Genomic DNA, 8,715 nt, shown 5'->3' on the forward strand with positions numbered 1-8,715 from the left:
CAGAAAAATGAATGATGTTGTTCTCTGCTTACTCTAAATTAGACCTGACTCTAGGCCTAAGGGGGATTGCATCATTCATGGTAAAAAAAAAAAAGCAAACAAACAGATAAATCAGTTCTCACCTTCTCTCCTCTCCCTTCACTACCATTTGTTCCAGGAACAATGGCACAACATTTATTAGAGGCTCTAGGTCACACTGTAAGCTCCACTAACTTTCATTTCATTTCTGGGGTCTCAGGTCCTCCCACCTTATCTAGTCTGGTAGCTGACTTTTCAGACAGCACCGAGGGAGGTGTGAACAGCCCAGTTCTGAGACCCCTGGCAAGTTAGTTCCTCTTTCTAGGCCTCAGTTGTCTTCATCCAATGTCAAGAAATTTTGTTTTAAAAGTGGCAAGTTGAGAGAACACAGTGCATTTTTACAAATAAGTGATCTCTTTGAGAGCTGCCAATCCATAATTCTAAGACCTGTGTTTTTCTTTTGATCAAAGCTGATAGAGGAACAAGAAGGTTGTCCCAGATCACACCCCATATGAGAGCCACTTGGTGGCAAGTGCCACATGGAGAACTTTACGCCAAAAATTTCAGGCTGCTAGCAACTCTTTTCAATTCTGCATAAGCTCTGCTCTGTGTGCAGGTGAATCACAAAGATGAGTGTGACGGGAAGAGAAGCAACACAGAAGTCGAGGGGCTGAACCACATCATCATCTTTTCCATGCTCAAGGCTGAGCCTCCCTCTAGGTAATTGCCTTCCTCTGCATTATGCAGACTTGGAGTAAAATTCTGTCTTGTCTCTGAAGTATTTAAATTGGGCTTCAGGGAGCTGTGAGTACCTTATTGCATGGCTCAGTAGTGAAGGCTGGAAGAGCCTGTGGCTGAAAACAAACCCCTCTTCTGGCAAAGCCTCAGCATGGCATGGGAGCAGACACTGAATCTGAACTCTAGCACTTCTATGACTACGGATCTGAAATGTTATTACTGCGCTTTTCTTGGTGCACTAAATTGTACTTTATCTAACCAAATGGCCTGTGGTCTCCCCTTGCAAAGGGACCACAGGCTACTTTTCCCTCCATCGCCCTGTGACTGAAATGTAACAATAATGCAATACATGAGCAAATGAGCTTCGTTTGGGGAGCTCTGAGTCTAAATTTTGTGTTAGCCATTCAGAGGTTGTGTGGAGCTCGGCTTTCTGGTCTGCTGTCACTGCACAGCCCTGCCTCTGAGACCTGGTTCAGAGCCCTGCACTCTCCCTTGTGGCTTCCCTGGTCTCCAGTCTTGGCTCCTTATGCCTTACCTGACTGCTATGGCAACAGGTACCAGGGTAACGAAGGAGGGATCTAGGTCTGTCCTGCCCCACCTCCCCGCCTTGCCATCGCGCAACACAGGGATGAGGTTTGCAGAACACAGAGATTGCACTGCCCTGCACTTTCCAGGCTCTTTCTGTGCCCTTGCCTGGTTACCTCCAACCCCTGCCAGCTGGACCATGTGTGCCAGCCTGACAGTTTGCGAGTGGAAGAAAGTTTTCTATGAGAAGATGGAGGTTGCAAAGCCAGCAGACAGCTGGGAGCTCATCATAGACCCCAATCTCAAGCCTGGGGAGCTGGCCCCTGGCTGGAAGCAGTATCTGGAGCAGCACGCCTCAGGCAGGTGAGAGGCCCAGTGGGGAGGGACCTCAGAGAAAGCCCCTGGGTCACTGCGCGGAGCACCTTCCAGGGAGAGTCAGTTCCCATTCTCACTCATTGTTATGCCAGCTCAGGTGAGAAAGCAGAGAAAGAGCTGCCAGGTGTGTCATAGAGGCATTGGTTCCAACCTTTTTTTTTTTTTTTTTTTAAGATTTATTTGTTTATTTATTCTTACCGGAAGGTCAGATTTACAGAGGGAAGGAGAAACAGAGAAAAGGACCTTTTGTCTGCTGGTTCACTCCTGAAGTGGCCTCAATGGCTGGAGCTGAGTCAATTCGAAGGCAGGAGCCAGGAGTTTCTTCCAAGTCTCCCCCATGGGTGTAGGGTTCCAGGGCTTTGTGCCGTCCTCTACTGCTTTCCCAGGCCACAAAAGGAAATGGAACAGCTGAGATGGGAAATGGAACAGCTGAGACACGAGCAGGTGCCCATATAGGATCCCCATGCAAGGGGAGACTTTAGTTGCTAGGCTAGCACACTGGGTTATTCATTTATTTATTTAGTAAAGATTGATTAGCTTATTTGAAGGTAAGACTTGAAAGTGAGAGAAGGAGTTTATTCCATCTGTTGGTGTACTCCCCAGATTACTGCAATGACTAGCACTGAGTCTGACTGAAGCAGGGAGCCAAGAGCTTCATCCGGATCTCCCATGTGAATGTAGGGAGCCAACTACTTGGACCATCTTCAGGTGCTTTTCCAAGGCCATTCCAAGCTTCTCTGGGAGCTGGATGGGAAGTGAAGCAGCTGGGATATGAAAAGGTACCCAAATGAGATGCTATGTCACAATGCCAGCCACACTGGTTCCAGCTTGGGATGGGGCAGCCTCCCTGGGTGGATCCAGGGGCAAGTTAATTTTCATCACTGGGCTTCAGTTTTCTACACCGAATGGAGAGTAGTACTATCCTCAGTGAGTCTGCAATCTCCAACGTTTAAGGAGGGATGAAAACTGAGGAGAGGAGGCCATGAGCTCCCCTGGAAAGAGCTTGCCAGGGTGGGGGGTGGGGCTGTGTTACCATCTAGTACTGTCCTTCTAGCCAGGCAATTAAGCCCAATTTGATGCACAGGCAAGAACATTTGTTGACACTTGCTATGTGTTAGAATGTAGCTCCACAGTTAACTGGATCCTTCTTCTTGTGTCTCTGTTTTACCATTTTTTTTCTTTCTAAGTTTATTTTAGATGATGTCTACATAGTTGATCAAGGTGGGAAGGCTCCAGGGTTAGGGAAAAGTGGCTGTGTGATCATTGTTTTAGAAATTTCTATCTCTTCTTCCTGTTTCTGGAGGGAGGGAGATAGAAGGGGAGGAGCCATACCCAGCCTTCTAACTGCCACAGTACTTGGGGATGGGGAACAGCCACCCGATATCCACCCAGGGTCCCGATGTGATACACACTCTGAGGGTCCTGCTCAGGTGATTGTGATAGTTCTGAGACGCTGTTGATCTTGCCGATCCATGGGTGAGAAAACCCTTCCAATATCAATTGGCTGCAGAGTCAACTTTTAGAGTTTCCATTCGCCCAAATATTTGTTGTCCTTGTTTGACTGGGGTAGTTGTCCAGTGTGTTCTATTCTTCTTCCTCTGGTATTGTACCAAATGCCCTCTGCAGGCCCCAATGGGCTGCTATACCTTCTATGTGCATTAAGGCCTGCTGTCCACTATTTTGTCTTTTCCGCTGAGGAGGCCCAGTTCTCACATGCAGAGCCAATGACCTGGACCAGGTGACCCAGACCCTGTGGATCCCCCACCCTCGGGACTTATTGACCTAGCACCCACAGTGTAGGTGGGCCAAAGGGCTCTGGCCAGGCAACCTGGGTCCCCCAGACTCCCCACCCCTAAGACTCAAGAACCTGGCATCCACTATACAGGTAGTCCTAAGACTGGGGCCAGGCAACCCAGACCCCACCAGATTTCCCACCCCTGGGACACATAGATCCAGCACCCACTGTACAGGTGGGCTTAAGAGCCCCGGCCAGGTGACCTTGGCCCTGCTGGACCCCTTGCACCCAAGGCCCATGTATTCGGCACCCACCACCCCCAGAGTGACGTGGCTCATCTCACCTGCATACACCTGCAACCAGAGTGGCATACACCATCTCACCTGCATGACCCAGGGTGTTTCAGCCTGGGTCATTTCAGCTTTCCCCCAGTTCTAACTCCTGCTGATGGGTGCTATAGTCTAGCCCAGCCTAGTCAGCCTCCAGTTCCAACCCCAGTGTGAACTGACAGGTGTTGTGTTCTGAACTCGCCCCTCCTGCACCCTGTCCTAGTTCTTGGGTCTGCCAGTGGATGTCATGAACTGGCCCAGCCTGGGCAGCTCCTAGACCTGAACCGCATACATGCCAGTGGGTATTGTAACCTGGCTTGGTCTGGGCTGCTCTTTGCTTGGTTCTGGCACTTACCTGCAGGGACTGTGTCCTGACAAAGGTGTTCCCCAAGCTCCTCTCTCAGGTTGCCTCCCAGTAGGAGATCTTGTGCATGCTGGTGGGTCCTTGGCCTGGGTTGCTTTGTCTATCTCTTGTTCTGACAGTGGCCTTGCCCAATTAGTTCCTACCCAATCCAGTTCTTACCGTTGGGTGTTGAAGCCTAGCCACATTTGGTCCATACCCAGACACAGCTCTCACGTGGTTCAGTGGGAACTGAGACCCAGCCTAGCCTGGTCTATATCCACTCTGGCTCTCATGAGTACCAGTAGGGTGCTAAAGTCTAGCTCAGTCTGGCACTCCCCAGACCCAGTCCACACCCATGCTTGGGGAGACTGCAGCCATATCCAATGCAGCCCATTACCCCCATTCTGGCTCCCGCGCTCACCAGTGGGAACCCCCCTAACCCAGTTGGGGCATCCCATTAGCTGTCTAACCAGGTCTGTTCCCAGCCACAGATTTTACACATGCCAATGGAGATTGTTGTTCCACAAGGGTGAGCCTACTTACTCCCCAACAGATTCTACCCTCATATCTGATTCATTCATGTGCTGGTTAGTGTCATGGCCCAGCCTCATATTAGCTACTCCCTGTTCTGACTCTCACTGGTTGGTTCCATAATCTAGCCCTGCAAGTATGGTGTCCATGGAAATCCCTCAGAAGTCATTCATTCCTCACCTGGACATGAACTGGCAGGTCCCTGCTCGCCACTACCTGTGCCATCTCCCAGACACCCTGTAATGCTATACCCACAAGTACTCACAGCACACTGCCAGGTAATCCAAGGGCTTTGTCTGGCTTTGGTACTCAGGCCACCCAACCCGAATTCTGCTGGCTGCAACCACATGGCAGGTGGAGCTAAAATTCTGAGCCTTCAGCCCAGACCAGTCCAAGTTGCACCAATCACAGCCATGCACCTGGAGGGGCTAAAGTCTGTTTTCACATTTGTAAAGCATCCATTAAATTGCTCTCAACTCATTTTTTTTTCAAATTTATTTATTTGAATGTCAGAGTTACAGAGAGAGAAAGAAAGATATTCCATCTGTTGGTTCACTCTCCCAAAGGCTTCAATGATTGCAGGTGGGCCTGTATGAAGCCTGTGCCAAGAGCTTCTTCCAAGTCTCCCACATGGTCATAGGCCCAGTGCCTGGGCCCTCTTTTGCTGATTTCCCATGTGTGTTAGCAGAAAGTTGGGTAGGAACTGGAGGAGTCTGAAGTTGAACTGGTGCCCATACTGGATGTCATCATAGCAGACATCAGTTTTACCAACCACCCCACAGTGCCAGCCCCTCGAACTCTTATCTATGACAATGTGACCAGAAGACTAAGTTTTGAGCAGAACTTCCCTTCTGTCTTTAGTGGCCAGATTTCATACTGTATGGGTACTACACAGAGTTCCCTGCCTCAAGTATACTCATAGGCCCCTTCCTTGGGCCTTTGGATTGAAGGGTGGCAGTGTTTTAGAGGTGAGGCTAGAACTCAGACAGAGTGGGCTGTTCACATGTGAATGCATGTGAAGCCCCTTGTGGTGCCAAGGATGGAGACACATGGAGGAAGGCCGTGAGTGGAATGTTTGTGTTTGTACTCTTGTTCCAAGACCTTGGCAGGGGTATGTGTCTGGGTTCTGGTTTGAGGGAGTAGCATGATTCTGGGTTGACTGATTTTAAGTATGGTGCAGGAGGACACTGGAACTAGGAAGCTCCTCAGCTGGCTGTTGGGGCAAGAATTCAGGACTCTAGAGGCTGAGCTCCCCTTGTCTCAGGAGTTGGCAGGTCCCATTCCTGGCTGGTCACTGGCAGCTCTCAGTTGACCTCAGGCAGTGCTAGAAAACAGCAGCATCTCATTGTAAGGAGGGGATCACTGCACCTGTATGCCTTTGGGTGCATTGCCTCTGGTGCCCTGCGTCTCTGGCTCAGCACAAGGGTGGCAGAACCCCTTCCTGGCTCCCTCTGCCTTACCTGCTTTTCTTTGGGCTAAGCAAGTTCTTGTTCTGTGCTCAGGATATCAATGGCCTCCAGAGGTTGGGGCTGACTTGGCTTCACCAATCCCATGGCCTAGGCTGTGTACTATTTGTAATATCACAGGTCCTGAGTGGCATCTACTTCATGGAATGGAGTTTCTTATCAGCACATCACACCCTGGGCTCAGAGAGAACCAGCAATGAGAGCAGGCTCAAGCCAGTGGACACTTCCCTGTGCCAGTGGCCCAGGAAGTATTCTCAGGTCAAATGCTCTGTCAGTGAAGGTTGTGAGGAAGGGAGTGGAGTGGGAGAGTGGGGCTTGCTTAACAAGCCCCAGCCACTTACCTTCATACCTCCTGAAGCAGGGACTGTTGGGATCCAGATTGGACAAAGCAGCTTCTGTGTGTGCGCATGTGTGTGTGAAGATGTAAAGGTCAAATCTAAGACCTGGAAGGGTAACCTAGTGGCTAAAGTCCTCCCCTTCCATGTACTAGCATCCTGTATGGGCACCGATTCGTATTCTAGCTACTCTGCTTCCCTTCCAGTTCCCTGGTTGTGACCTGGGAAAGCAGTAGAGGATGGTCCAAAGCCTTGGGATCCTGTACCCATGTGGGAGACTCAGAAGAACTCCTGGTTCCTGGCTTTGGATTGACTCAGCTCCAGCCATTGTGGCCACTTAGGGAGTGAACCAGTGGATGGAAGATCTTTTTGTCTCACCTTCTGTCTATGAATCTTATTTTCCAATAAAAAATATTTTTTTAAAAAGATCAAATCTAGCAACCACTCACAAGCCCATCTAGCTCTCTTCGCTTCACATCCTGTCATCCTTAGTGGCTTACTAAGGACATGGCTTGAGCCAGCGTCCCTGCTTGGTGCAGCTGGATGCACCCTCTCCCCAAAGCAAGCAAAGTCCACATGTCAAATGGGGCAAGGCACCTTTACTAGATTCCCAGGAGGGGCAAGCGAACACCGTCATACCACATTTTACAGGTGACAAATGAGGACCACAGTAAGGGAGTGGCCCTTTGAAGCATCCAAGTGCAGCCCTGAGTACCTTAGGCTTGTTGAGAGCTGAATCAGTAAAAGGTTGCAGGTGGCAGACCCTTAGGACACTGCTGGGTGTCATATGGTTCCATGGTCAGTCTAGTCAGGATGCTGTTGGGGACCCAGATGTGTTCGCTAGGAGGAGAGCAGAGCCTGCTGGCCTCAGAGTTAACAGACCCATAGGAGAGTAAACAGTCCACCTCTGCTTATAGGCCAGCCCTCTCCTTTCTCTTCTCCAGTGACGGGCCGTCACTGGGAGGTGGCATCTTCTCCACCTCTGTCCTCAGGTTCCACTGCTCCTGGTGCTGGCACACCTGGCAGTCGTCCCACGTGGTCATTCTCTTCCACATGCACCTGGACCGCACCAAACGGATGGGCTCAGTGCGCATGCGTGTCTTCAAGCAGCTGTGCTACGAGTGCGGCACGGCGCGGCTGGACGAGTCGAGCATGCTGGAGGAGAACATCGAGGGCCTGGTGGACAACCTCATCACCAGCCTGCGCGAGCAGTGCTACGACGAGGACGGTGGCCAGTACCGCATCCACGTGGCCAGCCGCCCACACAGTGGGTCGCACCGTGGCGAGTTCTGCGAGGCCTGTCAGGAGGGCATCTTACACTGGAAGCCCAGCGAGAAGCTGCTGGAGGAAGAGGCGGCTACCAACGCCTTCCCAGACGCCTCCAAACCAAGGGCCCTGGCGAGCTTGGGCTACAATTTCTTCTCCCTTCGTTGGTGCCTCTTCTGGGCATCCCTATGTCTGCTCGTGGTCTACCTGCAATTCTCCTTCCGCAGCTCTGCCTTCTTTTAAAGTGGGGTGTGGTCCAGGGCTCCGGGGAACCATGATCTGCTTCTGTTTCTATTGAATCTGTGTCCCCTGGGTGCTTCAGTCACCACTGTGGGCCTCAGTGGATTCCGCTGCAAAATGGGTAGTTCTTAAAGGCCCTTCCATTTAAAGAATCGGGACGGGATAGGTGGGAGAGACGATTTAGAGATGGCCAGTCTTGGAGTTAGTGCTAAGCCCCTGTGAGGAAATCTTTCTTTTCCTCTCTCACATCCTTCCTGCACCTCCTCTTTCCTCTTTCCTTCGTATTCACATCCAACACTCCATTCCTGCCTCTCTTACCCTGCCTCGTTGTCAATCTTGTCTTCATCTGCCCCTGGCCATGCTGTCATGGTTGGCCCAGGAGGGGGCAGTGGCCTCAACCAATGCATGGGGACAAAGTCTCTTGGGCCCTCTAAGAGAGGCTGCTCCTGTCCATTCAGAAACACTCTACCCTGGAGCTTGGTGTCCACTTGGCTGGAGTTGTTTCCAAAATATTAGCCATTGACTACATGTAACCATTTCCAATTAAATTGACTCAAAAGAGATTCAATTAAAAATTCAGTTTCTAGGTTGCACCCAGTTCAATCCAACCAGAACTGCATGTGTGTGTGTGTGTGGCTCAGGAGGGTCTCTGCTTTATGTAGTGGCATGATGGCTTCTGGGAAGAGGAATGCCAAGGATCCCAGGAATCAAGTGGTCCCTAGGGAACTATTTATTCTTGCCTCAGTCCAGCCTGGGAGCTTCAAAGGGACAAGCAGGGCAGGACTGGGGTGAAGTGCCGCCAGCAGCACCTCCT

The 8,715-nt window shown here is 50.8% G+C and overlaps 1 protein-coding gene across 1 annotated transcript; it reads left to right on the forward strand.

The window, feature by feature from the left end:
* The first annotated feature begins 1,480 nt into the window (after window positions 1-1,480).
* RTP2 (receptor transporter protein 2) lies at window positions 1,481-7,904 on the forward strand. Its single transcript, XM_004577775.2, has 2 exons — window positions 1,481-1,644; window positions 7,388-7,904. The coding sequence occupies exons 1-2, from the start codon at window positions 1,481-1,483 to the stop codon at window positions 7,902-7,904; spliced, it is 681 nt and encodes a 226-aa protein (XP_004577832.1).
* The last annotated feature ends 811 nt before the right edge of the window (window positions 7,905-8,715 follow it).

The sequence above is a fragment of the Ochotona princeps genome, chromosome 3 (genome assembly GCF_030435755.1).
Source record: "Ochotona princeps isolate mOchPri1 chromosome 3, mOchPri1.hap1, whole genome shotgun sequence".
In the NCBI taxonomy this organism is placed as follows: domain Eukaryota; kingdom Metazoa; phylum Chordata; class Mammalia; order Lagomorpha; family Ochotonidae; genus Ochotona; species Ochotona princeps.